Raw genomic sequence first — 21,169 nt, 5'->3', positions numbered from 1 at the left:
ATATATATATATATATATATATATATATATATATACACACATACACACACACAGACATATATATATATATATATATATATATATATATATATATATATATACATACACACACAAACATATATATATATATATACATATATATATATATATATATATATATATATATATATACACACACACACAGACATATATATATATATATATATATATATATATATATATATACTGTATATACATACATACATACACACACAATACAAGTGTTTAATGTGCCTCTAAGAATGTATAGGAACAATATGGGATCTTTCCATCCCAGCAAAACTTTGTCTGACCTTAGCTGAATTCTGTAATTGAGTATCACTGATATAAACCTTACAATCTGTAAATCTAAGACCAATATATCTTTTTTTTCTCCCCCACACTAGTTATAGCAGCCTCAGTAGTATTTTTGTGCTTCATTTGAGCAGTGTAAATCCTGATTTTTTTTCTAAAATTCCAAATGCCACTCCTCCAGTAATTTCAGGTAATTATCTCCTTGTAGTTGCACCATCTGAGACTTATTTGATTTTGTCACTATAACCAATTGCTGCTGGTCCCAGGTGCTAAAGCAGCTTTTTACATTAACAGGAGTGAATAAAGGAGCATGATGGGGGATACTCATAAGTTGTGGTATTGATTTTTTTTTTACTGTGTTGAAAGATCAATGCAATGCTGTAAAGAGATGAAGGGTATCAATAAAGATATAGCAAAAAAGCATTTTCCCGTGGTTAGGACTTCACTGTCTGTATATAAAATTTTTACATAAATCAGTTAACCTATCTCATCATGATGTTGTCACCCAACATATGGTGAAAGAGCCACCTTTGTGCACATACAACATTTATTAAAGGGACACTGAACCCACATTTTTTATTTTGTGATTCAGATAGAGCATGCAATTTTAAACAACTTTCTAATTTACTCCTATTATTAATTTTTCTTCATTCTCTTGCTTTCTTTATTTGAAAAAGAAGGCATCTAAGCTATGGAGCCAGCCAATATTTGGTTCAGACCCTGGACAGCACTTGTTTATTCGTCAGTGAATTTAACCAATCAGCAAGAATAACCCAGTTTGTTCACCGAAAATGGTCCAGCATCTAAACTTACATTCTTGCTTTTCAAATAAAGATACCAAGAGAATGAAGAAAATTTGATAATAGAAGTAAATTAGAAAGCTGCTTAAAATTGCAAGATCTATCCGAATCACGAAAGAAAAAAATTGGGTTCATTGTCCCTTTAAGTCACTGAGTATTTAGTCTGAATCATCTGTTTGTGACACTGTTTCACTGTTATCAAGATCACAAAGCTGAGAGGTATATGGACATTACGTAAATGGTGTAATGATATAAAAATATGTTGTATATCTTTTATATCTTTTATATCTTCTATACTATATATAGAATATTTAAATGTCCTTATTTCACACAAATTAATTCAAGGCCTAATAGGCTTGCCTTTCTCATTAATACCACTAACTTTATTAAAGGGACAGTCTACTTGAAAATTGTTATTGTTTATTAAGATACATCATCCCCCAATTTTGCATAATCAAAAGAGTTTTATTTTTATATTCTTTTTACCTCTGTGATTACCTTGTATCTAAGCCTCTGCAGACTACCCCATTAACTCAGTGCTTTTTACAAACTTGCATTTTAGCCAATTAGTGCTGGCTCCTGCATAACTCCACAGGAGTGAGCACAATGTTATCTATATGGCACACATGAACTAGCACTGATTGGCTTTAAAAATCTAATACAGTGCACTGAGACAACAGGAGGCCTGTAGTGGCTTCGAAACAGGCAGTTATTTGAGGTTATAAAGTATTTTAATATAAAAATGTTGGCTGTGCAAAGCTGGGGAATGGGTAGTAAAGGAGTTATCTATCTTTTTAAACAAGATTAATCCTTGGTCTAGGCTAACCACCATTACATTTAAATAATTGTTAAACTTTACAATGGTTTTTGAACGTTTCTTTCTTATTACGGCTTTTAGTAAAATAAGTAAACATGTTTTCTCTAAGCTATTCTATTGTAGAGTATCTATGGTCTATCGGGTTTTGAAAAGGAAATATGTACTTGTGTAGCTTTAATGATTTGGCTTGCATACGTTTCCATTCAATGAGTATTAAGCATGACTTTTCATAAACAAATTAAAGTCCCTTTAACGTTTGATTGGTTGACAGTTTATGTATTTATTTCTGTGCTTTGGATGGTACCAATACATTTTTGTTTCCATTTATTTGCCTATCTATTTTTTATGGTGTGTGGTACATGTTGTATGATTTTGATTGGTCCCCAATGTATCTTTTTAAACCTTATGTTTTTTTTCTATATGTGGTTGATATATATATATATACATATATATATATATATATATATATATATATATATATATATATATATATATATATATATATATATATATTAAATCATTTATGTGATCATTATATTTCTCTATATCCCAAAGTGGTGAAGTTTCCATTAATAGATAATAATGTTCTTGAAGTTAGTTTATTTTGCTGAATATTCAGTACAATTTTTCTTTGGAAATGTCTTTATTATTATTATTAATAATAACTATAAAAGTTAAACATTTCTTTAATATGTAATTTTAACAATACAATGTATATACCCCCCCCCCCCCACCGATATTGTTATAATAATTTAGTGTAATGTTGGAAATTGCAGTGTGCCCTAACTAAAGCTTTTGAAAATATAATGTGAAGACCCCACCAATCATGACTGTTCCCATTCAGCTTGCAGACATCATATTTTTCTCACCATTTATTAAATGCTTACTTTTCAAAACATTATAACAGGCTTGAGTTTCTGAAAAGGAATGTGGGAGGTTATGTGGGTAATTGTAGCTTGAATTGTCAGCACTTACAAGATTCTTGAAATGTTTCACCATGTCCAACACCACTGGTATCATCTACACTTCTAATGAGACAAGCCACATTTATTATGGTGAAAGAAGAACATTGTCAAGAATATATTGCAGCTGGCTTTCAGTTAAGAGTTATCATTTTGCTTCATCACACCCTGAGCCATTACTAGACCTCATTCAAGTTAATCCTTCTGAACTAGTGTAAGTTTTTATTTTAAGACACATAAATATATACTCAGATACACACACTGTAACATAAGACCCATCTATTTTTATATAATACTTCCAATGCACCCCTAACAGTCATGCCTGTCGATATGTTAGTGCCTTTAAAAAAACAAACAAAAAACGAAATGTGTGACTAACCTCTGATTGGATCTGGAGGCTATTGGGGCAGGATATTGGTTGGCTGCATGTATACTTGAACCCTCTCTGTATAATCTGTATATAAGTCCATGTAGGTCTTCATGGTTAAACATAGGATGTACACCATGTTCAGCAAATCTGTATCTTATCGAGTTGGATCAACTGTGCTGGACATGGAAAGAATCTGCACATGGAATGACCAAGGGGATTTGGGAATAATAATCATATTAAAATATATTGTTATAGTGTGTTTTTCACAAAGTTAGCTACATCCCTCTGGAATTTAGGAATTGTTTGGCTGTACATATTTTTTCATCAAGGTAATATAATTTGTGGAGAGTATTTTGCAATATGAATACAGTCATAAGTTAAAAAAAGACATGCTATGTTATATATCTCAACAAGGCAACACAATAACTATTTTATGATTTCTTTTGGAATATACTTTTTATATTAATTCAGATTGCTTTATCCAGCTAGTTTTCTTGTTTGTTTGTTTTTGGATACTTATTTTTAGGAAATCAAATTATAGCAACATTTGTAATGTTGTATATCTGATGCAATTGTTTTTGATTTATGGGTACTAAAAAGCAGCAACAATTTTAAAAAAAAAATATTATTATTTTCTATTTGTGAACTGCCTTCATATTCTTTGGTGTTTCAGATGAAAAAGCTGAAATGTTCAAAATAATCTTATTACTTTTAATTTAGAATTTTTCTGTGACACATACAGTATTTATGATAATTAACTTACCTTTTCTCTATATGATGTGTTGTTATTTGGTTTTCTGTGTGCTACAAATAGTTGCAGTTATTCTCTAATAAAATATAGAATGTCAATGCATATGCTATCAAAAACAACCAGGCTTCAGCAATGTTTTTTGAATTTAACAATGAATTCAGTATGCTTAATGCACATAATTGTATCCATGAATGACTTTCCTACCTTTGAATTTCAGAATATTTTCTGAGACCATATACATTAATATGTTTACATTTACAGTTTAGAATGCTGTTTATCACATATGGAAATATTTATTTTAACTGACATGAATGTTGAAGAATTTCATACAGCACTTTTTTCACTCTAAGAAGGAAATTAAAAACACATAGCTTTTAGATGTTTGGCATTTAAAGGACCATCAAAATGCTTAGATATTCCACATTTCGAATTAGATTGACCAATTGTAATAAATCTGCACTGTTTGTAATCAAGCATTATAATTTGTTTGGGTTTTAATTTCTTTTGACAGTGTCCTGTCTAACTGAAGACATGTACACAGAATATGTTAACATGTAAAATATTAGTATCACTCAAAGCTGTGGTCTCATCTTCAGGTTTTGGCATATTTGCTTTCAACACATTTCCAAACTTACATTTTACTATAATCCCATCTCTTGAGTTAATTATTCTTTTTAAACAGTTCCCATCCATCTGAACTATCTTGTGTGCCAAAGTTAAAGGGACACTGAACCCAAAAATTTTTTTTGGGATTCAGATAGAGCGTGCAATTTTAAACAACTTTCTAATTTACTCCTATTATCAATGTTTCTTCTTTCTCTTGCAATCTTTATATGAAAAAGAAGGCATCTACGCTTTTTTCTTGGTTCAGCACTCTGGACAGCAGTTTTTGATTGGTGGATGAATTTATCCACCAATCAGCAGGGACAACCTAGGTTGTTCACCAAAAATGGGCTGGCATCTAAACTTACATTCTTGCATTTCAAATAAAGATACCAAGAGAATAAAGAACATTTGATAATAGGAGTAAATTAGAAAGTTGCTTAAAATGTCACGCTGTATCTGAATCACAAAAGAAAAAATTTGGGTACAGTGTCCCTTTAAGGAATACAACAAGGATTACCACTTGAGCAGAGGTCTGGTCCTTAATTTCTAATGTAATGTGCTTTCAAAAAATATTTTATGTTCCCATTAAATTTAGTTCTCCATACTGATGTTAGTATTTCCACAGCTTTTTCCTGTAGTAAGTATAACTTATTTGGATACACACGTGTAACTTTTTCCTTTTGGTGGTATGGGTGAGAAAATAGGGGCCCCATTACAGCCAAACCTCAACCTCATCTCCCTAGTAGTTTGCCCTTGAGATGTTTTCCATTTTTTACAGCAATCACCTGAACGTTAGGACATTCAGTAACTCATAAGAAATACTTTCCTCTGTAAAATGAGGGGCTCCATATACATCTAAGTGCTGTGGGGCCTGAGATATGGACTCTATAGGAGCAGCTGTTGCATACCATCTAACATGTTTGCTTGCAGGACTGTGAGTATAAAGCAGAATCTGGCCAGTCATGGTGCAGACCAGGGGAGGGGGAGTGGCAGAAGGAACAGTGGGAACGAGAGGATTGGTTAGGATCTCTACTGTTGGGGATTTCTTTCTTGCATGTGATGTTATCACAGACCATTAATGCCTGGTACTATGTCCTTATGCTAACAAACAACAAAAATATGGAGGATAGAGAAACCTTTTCCCTTTTAATTTGCAAATATAGTGGAGGATAACACTGTTGAATATTCCATACATAGGAGTTTAGCATAAATAAAATACACTGCATCCTTCCTTTTTATTTATTTAAACATTTGTTTTCAGGGGTAACATTCATTTAAGATTGTATTAATTTGGTATTAAATGAACAGTAAAGACAAAATTAAACTTTCATGGTTTAGATATGCAGTTTTAAACAACTTTTAAATTTACTTCTCTTATCAAATTTGCTTTGTTTTCTTGATATTCTTTGTTGAATATTAAACTTAGGTAGACTGATAGTATTGTGCAGTTTATAACAATCTATGGCAGCAATGTTTATAACTATGTATAACATTGCTATAAACAATGTTTCAAAGAGTGCTGTCAGATGGCTTAATACACATGTTCACTCCTGAGCTCACCTAGGATTACTCTTTAACAAAAGATACCAAGAGAATTAAGCAAAATTGATAACAGAAGTAAATTAGAACGTTTTTTTTTTTTAAATGCCATGCTCTATCCAATAAATTTAAGTTTAATTTTGAATTTACAGTTCCTTTAAGGCATTTTTTATTTTTAATGTTTATTACTACAATATTGTTTTCTAGATTTATTGCTGCCTCTGACTGTGTGACCAATAGTAGACCATAACATAAATAATTGTCCCAATAATTGACATCATGTGATTTAATTTCTTGTCATTTGTTATATTTGCCATCATTTTTATTGGTTTATATTGCACTTTTTATGGTTATTTAAGTAATGTCAGTTTTGTGTTCAGAAATGCAAATATTATGGACAATATAAAGAAAACGAATTGCAGAGTCTTTCATTGTTATAAAAATAAGGAGCTTGTGAAATCTGATATGTTTAATTTTATCACTGGAATTCATACATTTTAGTTAACATTAAATACCATTTAAATAGTATATGTATTTTATATCTATTCCTATTACATTTTTACAAGCATAATATAAATGACGTGCTCCTACATAAAGTAGATACCGTATACTACAAATTAAAGTCTGCATTTCTTATTTATTTAAGCAGATTTTTTTCACTTAAAACAAGACAAATTCTCTTGTGGTTAGATCACATCTCAAACTCTTTTCTCTCTTACTCAGAGCTCCGATAACACATTCCAATTTCTTTTTTTATCATAATCCAAAACAAATGCCTCAGGTCTTTTCATGCTTGAAACGTATTTCCTGGATTTACATTAAAATCTTATATTGCACCAGAGGGTTTGTGTGTGTATGGATAAGAGTTGACCTGTTATTTCACCATCTATCTCCATCATGAACTGATTGCGCTGAATAAAACTGAACGAGTAGCAGATGGAACAAGTTTGGCATTTTTTCAATGACCTTTGGGCTTAAGATTTGGTTGGTAAAGAATGGAGCCTGCTATCAAACATATCCAGACCAACAGCCAATTTCTTTAGTGGAAATGTATTCTAATCATTGTTTTTTTTTACCATCTACAACCTAAAATTATTGTAGGAAAATAGTACTGCAAACCTATCTCCCAAGTATTATTTATTATTCTATAATAGTAGCAAGTCAACATTTGTTTGTTTTCAGTAGTTGTGCGTATCAATTTTGTTACGTATTATAGGTAAATTGGTCAGAACTAGAACTGTATTGTTTAAAGGGATAGATAGGAAAGTCAAAATTTAAATTTCATGATTGAAATAGATCATATAGTTTTAAGACTTTTATATTAAGTTCTATCATCAAATTTGCTTTGTTCTATGTGTATCCTTTGTAGAAAAACATATGAATAAATCTTTAGCATCAGCGATGCACTACTGTGTGCTAGCTGGTGATTGGTGGCTACACATATTTTTCTCTTGTCATTGGATCACCAGATGTTTTCCGCTAGCTCCCAGTTGTGCATTTTTACCCTGGAGCTGACTTTATTTATGTGTTTAATCCATTTTTAGGGATTAAACTCATAGGGTTTTTTTGTAAGCAATAGTGCAATAACAAATTATTCTGATTTCTAACATATTAGATCATCTTCTTTTTACACTTTTATGTCCCTTTAATAACAGCATGGAAACTAAGTTGCAAGAGGAAAAAAAAAACTATTATACCACTTTTTTTAAAGCCATCTATTACATTGAACGTCATTTTTAAACAGTATTTACTGAATAGTTTTTTTAAGAGAAAACAGATTGACTGGGCAAGATCCAAATGACAGATTAATGTTTTGTTGTAAATACTTGAATTAGAGGATACACATTGTGCCTTATTTCTGTATAGCAATTCCTTGCTCCCTCCGGTTCTTGCTCCCACATGTTTCAAATCTGGGTATCTGGACAGCCTTCTTCAATAGTTCAATGTAAGTGTTAGCAGAATGGAAACCAGATGGATATAGAGTTCTCCGTGTTATCTGTAAATTAATTCTGGCAACCATCCTGCTATCTCTTGTTTCTTTGGCAAGGTAAAAGTCCTTGTCTTTATATTGAGGGTCTGTATTAATTGTTGGCCTTCCTCTGGTAAAGCTATTTATTACCATGTTGACAACAAAATGGAGGTTGGAAGAGGTGAAAAATAAGTCGGCAAATAACCGCGCACCAAGTACGGGGCGATGAGCATCGGACTGTTGTTAACTAGCAGTCATCAATCTCGCTGCTATTCAGGTTTTTTTACCAACTTTATTTATACCTTGTCACTAAACGCCACCACTATACTAAAATGTTTAACCCCTATCCCGCCGCTCCCAAAACCCACCCCAACTTTAATAAAGTTATTAACCCCTATCCCGCTGCTCCATGACACCGCCGCAACCTAAATAAAGTTATTAACCCCACCACCACTAAATAAATGTATTAACCCCTAAAACTCTGGCCTCCCACATCACTACCATTAACTAAACCTATTAACCCCTAAACTGCCAGCCCCCCACATCGCCATAAACTTAATTAAGATATTAAACCCTAAACCTAAGAACCCGCTAACTTTACATTAAAATTACAACACCCCTATCTTAAAATAAATTTAAACTTACCTGTAGAATTAAAAGAAACTAATTCTAAACTATTAATTAACCTACCCTAACTATTATACTAACATTACATTAAACTAGCAATTAAATTAACTACATTACATATTAAAAAGTATACTATTAAATCTAATTAAAAATGACAAAATTACAAAAAAAAAATAAACGCTGTTACAAAAAATAAAAAACACTAAATTACGGAAAAAAAACACCACAGTATCAAAAATAAAAATGAATTACACCTAATCTAATAGCCCTATCAAAATAAAAAAGCTCCCCAAAATAAAAAAAACCCTAGCCTACAATAAACTACCAATGGCCCTTAAAAGGGCCTTTTGCAGGGCATTGCCCCAAAGAAATCAGCTCTTTCACCTGTAAAAAAAATACAAATACCCCCAACAGTAAAACCCACCACCCAACCCCCCCAAATAAAAAGCCTATCTAAAAAAAAACTAAGCTCCCCATTGCCCTGAAACGGGCATTTGTATGGGCATTGCCCTTAAAAGAGCATTTAGATTTTTTACCTGCCCAGACCCTACTCTAAAAATAAAACCCCACCCAAAAAAACCTTAAATAAACCTAACACTAACCCCCAACGATCCACTTACAATTTTTGAAGTTCCGCTTGAAGGATCCATCCAGCCAGCAAGAAGTTTCTTTAGGTGGCGGCAGGGTCCGGGAGCGTCGGGATAGGGGTTAATTACTTTATTAAAGTTGCGGCGGGGTCCGGGAGCAGCGGAATAGGGGTTAAAAACTTTAGGTAGGTTGCAGCGATGTCAGGGCGGCAGATTAGGGGTGGTTAGACTCGGGTCTTATGTTAGGGTGTTAGGTGTAAACGTTACTGGTTTTCTACCATAGAAATCAATGGGATATCTTGCAGCATCGAACATAAGCTTTCGCTGCTTTCAGACTCCCATTGATTCCTATGGCATCCACAGCCTCCCGGGTGGCGGATTGAAATCTAGGTATGCTGGGCCAGAATAGCCGCGAGCGTACCTGTTAGAAATGTAATAACTTGGAAAAGTTGTCAAATAGAGCCGAATGTGTATTGGGAACATCTGTAATGACGTAAGCATCAATCTGTGTCAGATTGAGACAGGCGGATCATATGTTACATCACAGATTTCAACTTTTGCCGGTCTGTAGGCTTTGATAACTAGGTTGGATCAAGCTCGCCACAATTACACTGTGGAATTCCAGCGTATTTGTGATTGACAGCTTGATAAATATCCCCCTTTGACTTTTGGATGTTTTCTTCTTTGCATCAAATGTTTTTACATAATTGTTTTGCCTGTGCATCTCTTAATATCATGTACAATTAGTCTCTAACAAGGGCTAAAAATATTTCCAGTATTTTTTGTTACATCATTTTATATCTTTTAAATATTTTTTATTTTGTTTGTTAATTAAATAAAACTCAAAACAGGTCTTGAAAAGGTAATAAAGTTAGAAAAAAAAAAGAAAAAGCTGAGCATGCAAATGAACACATATAGGGATCAATTTATTATAGTCGAGCGGACATGATACGATGTAGCGTATCATGTCTGCTGCACATCGATAAATGCCGACAGCATACGCTGTCGGTATTTATCATTGCACCAGCAGTTCTTGTGAACTGCTGGTGCAATAACGGCCCCTGCAGTTTCCGCTAGCAGGTGGTGTCAATCAACCCGATCAGATTCGATCAGATTAGATAGGGTGGATTTCTGTCTGCCGCCTCAGATCAGAGAGTTATGGACCAGCGGTCTTTAGAAAGCTTGCCGGAACCACGGTGCATCAAGCTCCGTACGCAGCTTGATAAATTGACTCCATAATGTATTTCTTTTTGGATTCTAATGTTAGTTAAATTTGGCTTTCTCTAACATTTATGCCACAATTTTAATAGTTTCTATTAACACAGGTTTGAAGTGTCACTATACACAAATTGTTTCTGTCATCCATATAAAAAAAATATATATTTTTTTTATATTAAAACAAAACCAATAGAGCTGTATCACTTGTGTACTTCTTACTAATCCTTACAGGCTGATAGTCACTTCCTGATAATGTTCATTGGCTAAGAGTAACTTCCTGTTAATGCTCATTGGGTGATATGTGCTTTCTGCTATTGTTCATTGGTTGATAGGTACTTCCTGCAAATGTTTATTGAGCATTAGTAGGAACGACCTATATGATATCAGCATTTATAGGAAATGTACAACGGATACTGGTGTATTAGTTTGAATTCAAATCTAAACAGCTTTTACTTGTTTTATTTCTGGCTTAAATATGTATAATAATTTGCTTCAGCACAACTGTTTCTTATGAATGTGTACAGTGGAATTCATGAGTCAAGCAAATCCAACCACAAACAGCGCAATTTTGGTGGCTATCAGATTCAAGCGGCTTCTTAGAAAATATTTTTCATGCTTAAACCTCAAATTATTGTAACCAAAGGGAACTTGGATACTACAGCTATTTATCATGTGCAATTTCGAATTTAGGCTTATAAACTCACAATACAGTAAATATTTATTTGTTGCATAAAAATAAGGTTAAAGACATAAAAAGTGCATATCCAATACTCTAATGTGTTACAGAATTGTATTATTGCTTAAACCCTGCAAAGGGGTTATGTTAAAATTTAGTGGGTCACTTCGCAATCAATGTCTTATTTCGTGGATATTTTACCCTCGAGGCCTAGAGCAACAGTGAGTCATTTAGTACCTCAATACATGGGGATATCCCAAAAATATTGTTTTGTATCCAGTCCTCTGTTTTTAACACTGGGGAGCCCTGATTTAGCTTAGCAAAATGTACCAGCAGGACTCACGGTTAATACATATGTTATGTTGAACTTACTGAGTGGAGTATAGTCTAGTCCTACATGTGTACAAGTAGGAGTGTCAAGTACCGCTGTGCATTACTGTTGTACTCCCAAAACTCATAGAAGCCAGCTGAACTTTAAATATTATTTTTTACATGTCCTGTGTTCTACACAGAAAAAGGATAGAGAAGGCCAGATTTGAAAATTAAAGGATGCAACAAGCAGCTGAGATGAGATCCCCTTTGGTAGCCAACTGTCCTGTAAAACATAGATGATCAGGAGGGTCATTGGGTGAAAGAGTTAGGAGCTCACAGTTAGACCTCAGATAACTCCCTGTTACCTACAGCCTTTCTCAGTTATATGCCTACATCAGACCTGTGGCCCTGTAGCTGATCACTCATATGCCAAAACCAGGTCTAAGATCATACTCTCTAAAAGTGTTTAGTTGAAATACTGGACTGTGTAGTTAAATACATACTTGACATCTGGTAACCATATCATACATCACCTGTCCTGCTCTACTGCAGACACACACATAGTTACATCTGAGCACACACACATTTTCTGACTTACAATCATTCTTGGATTTGCAATTAATATAAATTGTGTGCAGGTATTGTTTACATTTTTTTTAATTCTTTTAAAAATGTGATTCCTAGTCCATTTTCTTTTAAAATTCAATTCAAATTAAAGACTTGTTTAAATGTCTGGTTTTTATTATGTCTGTGTGAATTCTTATTAGATTATTTTGAGCAATCCTTTTGGCTTCATTCCAAATTCAGTATCATGGATAATGGGCTAATCCTCTCAAAAGCAGAGGATTGGGGCTATTCCTGGTTAAACAGAGGGAAATAGTGCCCAGGTGCAAATAATAACATCAGCACACTCACAGTTTCCTTAAACGAATGATTCCAAAGATGATGGCAGATTGAGTTGCTCTAAAGCATCTGGACCTATATGAGATGGGGAAATTGAATGATTTGTCATTATTGTTTTTCACGTAATTATAAACTCAACATAGGGCGATATTTATCAAATGTTTAGCAGACCTGATCCGACAGTGCGGATCAGGTCCGCCAGACCTCGCTGAATGCAAAGAGCAATACGCTCTCCGTATTCAGCATTGTACCATCAGCTCTTGTGAGCTGCTGGTGCAACACCGCCCCCTGCAGATTCGCGGCCGCTAGCAGGGAGGTGTCAATCAACCCGATCATACTCGATCGGGTTGATTTTCGGCGATGTCTGTCCGCCTGCTCAGAGCAGGGTTATGGAGCAGCGGTCTTTAAATAGCTGCCTCATAACTGCTGTTTCTGGCGAGCCTGCAGGCTCACCAGAAACACGGACCCTCAAGCTTCATTTGGAGCTTTATGAATGGGCCCCATAGTCTCTGGAGATAATTATTATAACATAACTAAATAAACACGTTTAAGAATGGTAAAAAAAATTACCATGCAACATTTTCATAATTCTTTATTTTAGCTGCTTTTCCTATTAATTGACTGCAAAATAATTCAAAGATTTGCTAAAAGTTTTATAACTGTAGAACGTGCATGCATAGTTGTGTGAATGTATATTAAAGGAACATTACACCCCTTTTGCTTTTGTGTAATAGTGCTTTGCACCACACTCCATATAAAGGCCAAAAATGCAAACTGCATAACCTAAGTTTATCAAAATGCTGCAAATTGCTTAATCCAGCTATTTGGTTTGCAGCATTTGCAGGTTACAGAATTTGCTTTTTGACTTCTAGGGAGCTTGGGAGAAGCAAGATTTTTACACAAAGAGAGAGGTGTTTAATATACTACACCTCAAATTATTTTATCATTGGAAAGGTGTTTTTATGAGTTTTATTGAAATGACATAGGGGCATATTTATCAAAGTGTGAGCGGACATGATACGATGTAGTGTATCATGTCCGCTGCACATCGATAAATGCCGACAGCGTACCATTGCACAAGCAGTTCACCAGAACTGCTTGTGCAATACCGCCCCCTGCAGATTCACGGCCAATCGGCTGCTAGCAGGGGGTGTCAATCAACCCAATGTCCCAATCGTATTCGATTGGGTTGATTTCTGCCTGTCACCTCAGAGCAGGAGGACAAGTTATGGAGCAGCGGTCTTTAGACCGCTGCTTCATAACTTCTGTTTTTGGCGAACCTGAATGCTCACCGGAAACAAGGGGCATCAAGCTCCATTTGGAGCTTGATAATTCGGCCCCGTAGTTTTAATTTGTGATTCAACCCCCACTTTCTTGTGATAGAAACTTAAACCTGCTTAGCTTTATTTTCATCAAACTCAAATAGGACTTTAACCTGCATAGCCACCTCCTGGTAATCTCTTTTTTATGAGATAGAATACCTCCTAAAGGAACATTAAACACAAATTGTAAAGAACAGAAATGAAACATAAAAATATCCCATGAAAAAAGTGAAAGTTGAGAATTATTAAACTAACATTTATCTTGCAAAAGGTGCATGTTTGTGCTTCACTGATACTCGAGTTTCAAATGCTTATTGGTTGATAGGGACAATTACCAGAGCGCTGTTTGTGAACTAGAGCTAGCTCCTATGAGTATGAAAATAAAATTAAAGTTTATTTAATTAACTCAAAAACAGAAAAAACTGTTTTTAAAAACAAATAACAAGTAGAACAAAGAAAAAAGAACTCAATGCCATTTAAACTGATGCAATGTCTTCATTGAGACACATGAATACGTTTTAACATCATTATCAGAAACTATAGTTTATGCTGAAGTGGGGCTTTATATCTAGTCTGGATCTTTTTTTCCCTCTCCAATAGGGATTTATATTTTTTTATATTTTCAAATTGGTCAGAATTATTTTCCTGTATACTATTTACCATATTCATAAAAAATAAGTTGAGGTTAGAGAGGTGGGCATTTATCTAAGCATAGGAATGATTTATTTTGAACATATCACTTAATGTTAGATTCCCTGAGTCTGAATAGTCAAGAACTGCTACATTTATTATGCATAGATTTTCAGTAAAAATGATCTCTCAGGGAATAAATATAATCATTTTATAAATGTAATTGTTGAAATTATTTAATAATGGGCAAGATTACAAGTGGCAAACTAATTTCTTTTTCAACCGCTTGCTAACTGTGCTCATAGTAAAAAATGACTGCGCCCACAATATTGCGCATAATACAAGTTGAAAGAAAAAAGTCAGAGACAGACTGAGGCACACTGACTTCAGGGCTTTGGATACCGCAACCACATTAAGATCTCCCCAAAGTTTTCTATGGAGAACACTGAAAAAAACGTATTAATTATTACTTGTGCCCGATACTGCTCTAAACCCAAAGGTGCATTAGGAATACTTAAAATTCCAATGTTCTTCAGATAGAAGAAAATGTTCTTTATATTTTTAAATATATATATATATATATTTTGTAAAATATATTTCTATGCCTATTTATCAATATTGCATATACAGATATATATAGAAATATATATATTTAAAAATAAAAAGAACATATATGTGTATGTGTGTATATATATATATATATATATATATGCCCTTTCCAGTAAAAAAACCTTGCCATATACCATATCCCTTTTAATCCTTTTAAAACCTTTTTATTAATATTAATATTATATAATTGTATTAAAAAGTTAAAAAATTTAAAATGTTATGGATGTGTTTTGTGCAACTTTTTTTGAAACCCTTACAGCTTATTTCTGGTCTGAAGTCGCGCTAAATATTCTAGCACAGTTTCGGCTTTTGCTCAAGAGCAAACTATAACTTTCAACTTGTAAAATGAGCACAAGTTAGCACGCTAACCCTTGTCTGATAAAATCGCTTTACAATAAACTTGTAATATCAAATTGTATGCTAATATTAGGGCAGTCCAGCGATATCACGTATCACGTCCCATGCTATCATCAGTGCACCACTTGTAATCTTGCCCAATATGTTTTTAATGTAATTAAAATGCTTATGATAAAAACAAAATGTTTAGTATGTATAATTACTTTAGTAAGGTATTAATGGGAAGTTTTAATAGAAATGTATAGAAATGTTATATTGTATAAAGATTTAAACAAAACTGTCTATTCAATCTTATTTTTAAATGCTGAATAATAATACATTATTTAGCTCTATGACTTATTATTTTTATTTTATTTCATCACAAAAATATATTTAGTAGACAACACCACAGTCTAAGCTGTGTGCATATTATATCTAGAATATACTAAAATGCAGGGAGTCAGCCATTCTAGTTCACAAGATGTTTAAGATTTTGTTCATATTTGGCAACTGGATCTATTTTCCACGAACAGTTATGTTTTTTTTGTCCATTGTCCCCTGGTATAATTGTCCCAGAAGCCTGTACAGCATTGTTAAAAAATTCAAAATCTGAGGTGTTGGCTTGGCATGGATTTTGTATGAATAAGAAATGAGGTCTTAAACATATATTTGTTTGCATATTATGAAATCTGATTTTCCTGTAATTTATATAATAACAGCAGAGTAATAAAATAATAAATCTTGTTTTATGAACTGACAGCAATGAATGACTGCAATTTATAGATTAGATTGATTGCAACAATATTTTTATTTTGTGCATATGGTGTACAATTTACATTGGGTGTTTTTGGGTGGTGATATGGAAACTATCAGTTGGATTGGTCAGTAAGCTGTTTGTTTGATTATTATATTAACAAGAAGTAACTTCAATTAGTCTTTGTGGCTACTGGAGCATCATAATTCAATTCAAGAATTTAAGAATATTTTTGTATCTGTTGTCCACTAACCACCATTGTCCAGAATCACCCACAATTCAAGCTCGTACTCTCAGTTTCTAAATGAGACTTTGCAATGCAAGGGATGGCTATGCAATGCATATATATATATATATATATATATATATATATATATATATATATATATATATATACTGTTACAAATGAATAACTATGCCCTGTTTTAGCTAACCTTCATGTTAAGTATGGGATATTGTGTATTACATATACATGCTAACTTGTATAAAGAACATATTTAGGTTCAATAGATTGTGTGCGTAAAGGGACAGTAAACCCCAACATTTTATTTTATGAATCAGATAGAACATACAATTTTAAACAACTTTCCAATTTAATTCTATTATGACATTTTTTTCATTCTCTTGTTATCCATTGCTGAAGGGACAGCATTGCACTACTGACAGGAAGCGGACAATATCTATTTAGCCAATCACAAGAGACAAATGTGTGCAGGCACCAATTAGCAGCAGCTCCCACTAGTGTATGATATGTGCGTATTCATTTTTTAACAAGGGATGCTAAGACAACGAAGCACATTTGAAAATAGAAGTGAATTTAAAAGTGTATTAAAATGACATGCTTTATCTGAATCCTGCAAGTTTAATTTTGACTTTCCTACCCCTTTAAATCTCACCAATACATCATTTGCAGGTTAGACGATCTCCCTTTGCTCATCTTATAACAAACCAGCATCATGTTTTTTGTTGTTGATATATTTTACAATTATAAAAGCCATATATGACTGATAATGTCTTTCTATACAGTCTCCAATGCAGAAACAATATATCTGTAAATTATACCAGCTAGTAATATTTACAGTAATTGGAATACACCTGTAATGTTTTTTTTTAACTGTAGTTCTATAAACTGGATTATTTGTGCAATTTTTCCTCTTAATGAACCAGTATAAACAATTCACTGCTGTGTACATAACAAAAAAAACATATGTGACATATGGTATTTATCTATTGTTGGTCTGGAATAAAACAAGGGAGAGTATGTGGGAAATAAAGCCAGGGGATATACAGCATCTCGCTGAATATCTTTTGGTATCAAAAACAAAAGCTGAAGAGAGGGCAGCAGGTGTTGCTGAGTAGAGGAGTCAGGGAGGAAGTAGACTCCTGCCAATAACTCACCTGTACAACAGAGCATCAGGTTTTGTTCTGCCTGAGTTGTCTTATGGGGATTCATTACCATCCAGCCTTTTCATTTATTTTTCCTGTTCCATGCTCATATTAAAGCTTTGAATTAAGGTGACACTGCTGCTTCTTATTAGGCTTTGTGCCTGGCATTTGTGTTCCCTGGAAATAAAAACAGAACAGACTAGCTGACACATTTTCTCTTAAGTGAAAACTGAAAACAAATTGAGAAAAAAAATGAATATGTCTATTTTAAAGGAACATTGTAACCAATATTTTTTTCCCAATTAAAAAAGCATCTCAAAATGTTTTTTTTTTTTATTTATTTTTTTTTACATATTTTTTACATATTATTGTAAATAAACTTTTTCTTATAAGACATGTTTGGGGTTATCTCTCTCACCCAACAGTTTTGTGTAGTTGTTCTTAGCCAGTAAATAGTTGAAATGCATTCATTTAACACATTTTTAAAGGAACATATAAGTATGAAAATATTTATCTGTTGCCCTTTCATATGCTTGAAAGAGAAAAAAAGCAAATAGTAAAACATGTCCCAGAGTAAACGAGCGCACATAATATATTAAGATGTTTTGTTCTGTCTTACAGATCGCACTGAGAAGCGTTCCACAATGCCAGACTCACCTGTGGATGTAAAAAGCCAATCAAGGCTAACCCCTCCAGCGATGCCACCTCCTCCTACAACGCAAGGGGTTCCCAGAACAAGCTCCTTCACACCCACAACATGTAAGGATTTTTTTTTACATTTTCTCTGCATGTTCCCAGGTTTGTCTGTTGTCCTTTACAAAATTACTTAATGACAGCTGGTGATCTGAAGAAATTGGTAGGTGGGTGATTATCAGAACTCAAACTGACCCCTTACATACAGCTGCTTCTAGTTATATACTCATATCACCTTCTAATTATATACCCATATCATTCTAGTTATATTCCCATATCACCTTCTAGTTATATAACCATATCATTCTAATTATATACCCATATCATTCTTATTATATACCCATATCACCTTCTAGTTATATACCCATATCACCTTCTAGTTATATACCCATATCACCTTTTAGTTATATACCCATATCACCTTCTAATTATATACTTATATTACCTTCTAATTATATACCCATATCATTCTAGTTACATACCCATTACACTTTCTAGTTATATACCCATATCATTCTAGTTATATACCCATATCACCTTCTAGTTATATAACCATATCATTCTAGTTATATACCCCTATCATTCTTATTATATACCTATATCACCTTCTAGTTATATACCCATATCACCTTCTAGTTATATACCCATATCACCTTCTAGTTATATACCCATATCACCTTCTAATTATATACTTATATTACCTTCTTATTATATACCCATATCATTCTAGTTACATACCCATTACACCTTCTAGTTATATACCCATATAATTCTAGTTATATACCCATATCTCCTTCTAGTTATATACCCATATCAGCTTCTAATTATATACTTATATTACCTTCTAATTATATACCCATATCATTCTAGCTATATACCCATTACACCTTCTAGTTATATACCCATATCATTCTAGTTATATACCCATATCATTCTAGTTATATACCCATATCACCTTTTAGTTATATTTCCATATCACCTTCTAATTATATACTTATATCACCTTCTAATTATATACCCATATCATTCTAGCTATATACCCATTACATCTTCTAGTTATATACCCATATCATTCTAGTTATATACCCATATCATTCTAGTTATATACCCATATCACCTTTTAGTTATATATCCATATCACCTTCTAATTATATACTTATATCACCTTCTAATTATATACCCATATCATTCTAGCTATATACCCATTACACCTTCTAGTTATATACCCATATCATTCTAGTTATATACCCATATCATTCTAGTTATATACCCATATCATTCTAGTTATATACCCATTACACCTTCTAGTTATATACCCATATCATTCTAGTTATATATCCATATCACCTTTTGTTACATACCCATAACGTTGTCATATGTTTTCCTAATTAATTTCCCAAGACTGAGTCCTGAGATTTTAACTGTATTTCCTGAATAAATCACCACACAGAAAATATAATTTTTTATTAAAGCTATTTACAAAAAAAAAAAAATACAAAAAAAATGTGTAGCATGCAATATAGATTCTTAAGTCTGGATTGTGTATGTCTTAGTTCTGATTATGTCCATATGATTGACATAATGAAGATAAAACCCACAAAGTGATTCTGTTGTTTAGATGTGGTTTTATGCTGAAATACCTGTTGTGTGTAGTTTACTATGTATACTGTTACTATGTTGTTAGAAGTTTAGGACTATGGTAATCCCCTCTATACTAAATACAGCAGACCAGCATAACACTGTGAAAGTTAATACATAGGGGTCAATTTATGAAGCAGCAGATGCTGCTTCCAACCCACTCTGCTTCAGGTCCGCCTGAAGCGGAAGTTAAGAAGCAGCTGTCCTAAGACCGCTGCTCCCTAACTCGTCCACCACCTCTGAGGCGGCAGACAGCAATCAGCCCGATTAGATACGATCGGGTTGATTGACACCCCTGCTAGCAGCCGATTGGCCACGAATCTGCAGGGGGCGGCATTGCACAAGCATTTAATCTAGGAATGCTTGTGCAATGTTAAATGCTGACAGCATGTGCTGTCAGCATTTATGGATGTTGGGCGGACATGATCCGCTACGATGTATTATGTCCGCCCGACAGTTAGTAAATCAGCCCCTTGTGATAGCCCTTGTGGTATAAGCTAGTTCATGCGAGCCTGTAACTACAGGTGTAAGCTAGTTCATGCGAGCCTGCAACTACAGGTGTAAGCTAGTTCATGCGAGCCTACAGCTACAGGTGTAAGCTAGTTCATGCGAGCCTGCAACTATAGGTGTAAGCTAGTTCATGTGATCCTACAACTACAAGTGTAAGCTAGTTCATGCAAGCCTACAACTACAGGTGTAAGCTAGTTCATGTGATCCTACAACTACAGGTGTAAGCTAGTTCATGCAAGCCTGCAATTACAGGTGTAAGCTAGTTCATGTGATCCTACAACTACAGGTGTTGGTCTGGAATAAAACAAGCTAGTTCATGTGATCCTACAACTACAAGTGTAAGCTAGTTTATGCGAGCCTGCAACTGCAGATGTAAGCTAGTTCAGTTCATGTGAGCCTGCAACTACAGGTGTAAGCTAGTTCATGTGAGCCTGCAACTACAGTTGTAAGCTAGTTCATGTGATCCTACAACTACAGGTATAACCTAGTTCATGTGATCCTACAACTATAGGTGTAAGCTAGTTCATGTGATCCTACAACTACAGGTGTAACCTAGTCCATGCGAGCCTGCAACTACAGGTGTAAGCTAGTTCATGCGAGCCTGCAGCTACAGGTGTAAGCTAGTTCATATGAGCCTGCAACTACAGGTGTAAGCTAGTTCATGTGATCCTACAACTTCAGGTGTAAGCTAGTCCATGTGATCCTACAACTACAGGTGTAAGCTAGTTCATGTGAGCCTGCAACTACAGGAGTAAGCTAGTTCATATGAGCCTGTAACTATAGGTGTAAGCTAGTTCATGTGATCCTACAACTACAGGTGT

At 33.8% G+C, this 21,169-nt stretch overlaps 1 protein-coding gene across 3 annotated transcripts in view; it reads left to right on the top strand.

Moving 5' to 3' along the window:
* Positions 1–21,169, top strand: part of RUNX1T1 (RUNX1 partner transcriptional co-repressor 1) — a 160,931-nt gene that overhangs the window by 82,792 nt on the left and 56,970 nt on the right. For all 3 annotated transcript variants that reach the window (XM_053715194.1, XM_053715192.1, XM_053715193.1), the window contains exon 2: positions 18,129–18,266. In XM_053715194.1, the coding sequence (XP_053571169.1) occupies positions 18,129–18,266 (138 nt within the window). The remainder of the gene's footprint in view (positions 1–18,128; positions 18,267–21,169) is intronic.

The sequence above is a fragment of the Bombina bombina genome, chromosome 5 (genome assembly GCF_027579735.1).
Source record: "Bombina bombina isolate aBomBom1 chromosome 5, aBomBom1.pri, whole genome shotgun sequence".
Lineage (NCBI taxonomy): Eukaryota > Metazoa > Chordata > Amphibia > Anura > Bombinatoridae > Bombina > Bombina bombina.
This window is presented reverse-complemented; position numbering and strand designations above follow the sequence as displayed.